The sequence below is a fragment of the Pundamilia nyererei genome, unplaced genomic scaffold (assembly GCF_000239375.1).
Source record: "Pundamilia nyererei isolate P.nyererei 1_Seehausen unplaced genomic scaffold, PunNye1.0 scaffold02318, whole genome shotgun sequence".
Classification (NCBI taxonomy): Eukaryota; Metazoa; Chordata; class Actinopteri; order Cichliformes; family Cichlidae; genus Pundamilia; species Pundamilia nyererei.
The window spans coordinates 4,706-6,032 of NW_005189719.1; the positions used below are offsets into that span (position 1 = coordinate 4,706).

General features: G+C 37.0%; 1 protein-coding gene across 1 annotated transcript; it reads left to right on the forward strand.

Annotated features, from left to right (window-relative positions):
* On the forward strand, positions 1-802 carry LOC102194836 (olfactory receptor 2A14-like; the record flags this gene model as incomplete). Its single annotated transcript, XM_005755637.2, has 1 exon — positions 1-802. A coding segment is annotated over one exon (802 nt), but the record flags the coding sequence as incomplete, so codon positions are not given.
* Positions 803-1,327: the final 525 nt, after the last annotated feature.

Consider the following 1,327-nt stretch of genomic DNA (forward strand, 5'->3'; position numbering starts at 1 on the left):
TCTAACCTGCTGCTGATTGTGGTTATCTGTGTGAACAGAAGCTTACATGAACCTATGTACATGTTTCTGTGCAGCCTGTTTGTGAATGAGCTGTATGGTAGTACAGGGCTGTTTCCGCTCCTCCTGCTTCAGATCCTCTCTGATGTTCACACTGTTTCTGCTCCTCTCTGCTTCCTGCAGATCTTCTGTCTGTACACTTATGCAAATGTAGAGTTTTATAACTTAGCCATCATGTCTTATGACAGGTATCTTGCTATCTGCTATCCTCTACAGTATCACACACATATGACGTTTAACAAGGTTGCCAAGCTCATCGTTCTCACATGGCTGTTCCCTATTCTGAATATAGCCGTGATGATATCACTGAATGCCTCACTGCAGCTCTGTGGACACACTGTTGACACACTGTACTGCAACAATTACTCTGTCGTGAAACTGGCCTGCTTTGACACAACAATTAATAACATCTATGGACTCATGTACACATTCACTGTACTAATTGGTCTTGCATTGCTAAACTTGTTCACTTATGTTAAGATTCTTAAAGTGTGTTTTTCTGGATCCAAACAGACCCGACAGAAAGCCGTCAGCACCTGCACGCCTCACCTCGCTTCTCTGCTCAACTTTTCATTTGGTTGCTTCTTTGAAATAGTGCAGAGCAGGTTCAACCTGAGCAGAGCTCCCATGATTTTACGCATTTTCCTATCAATATATTTTCTCACTTGCCAACCAGCTTTCAACCCCGTCCTGTACGGACTCAAACTAACCAAAATCCGACTCATATGTAAAAGTCTTTTATTTGGTAAGATATGAATTTAAAAAGTTAATAGATACTTTACTAAGTTGATTTCTGGAACTGTTTGGAATATGTGTGACTGTAACAGGCATTACATTTACATTTTTCAAAACAAGTTCAAACAAAACTAGTTTATTTAAATCTTTGTCACATATTGTCACTTTGAATAATATGAAATGCTAATCTTTCACAATAAGGATATTTAGAAATCTTATAAATGAAACATTTATTTACACAATCAATTCTCACATAACAGAGAATAAAACATATTTAAGCACATTAGTCAGAATGGTACATAGCGTGGTGTTTATGTAAAACTTTTCTAGTCTCAATGATGAATCAAGGATTTTGTAAACTAGAGGAAACAACGGTCCATAAAAGTCTCAACGAACAGGATAAATGAATGGAAACATTTTAATTTAAAATTAAAAGAAATCCAATAAAGTATTCTTTGGAAGCGCCTTCATCTTTGTCTTTTAATTGCAGACCTGTGCTGATTATAATATGCCGTGTTAATGAACAGCATTGTGC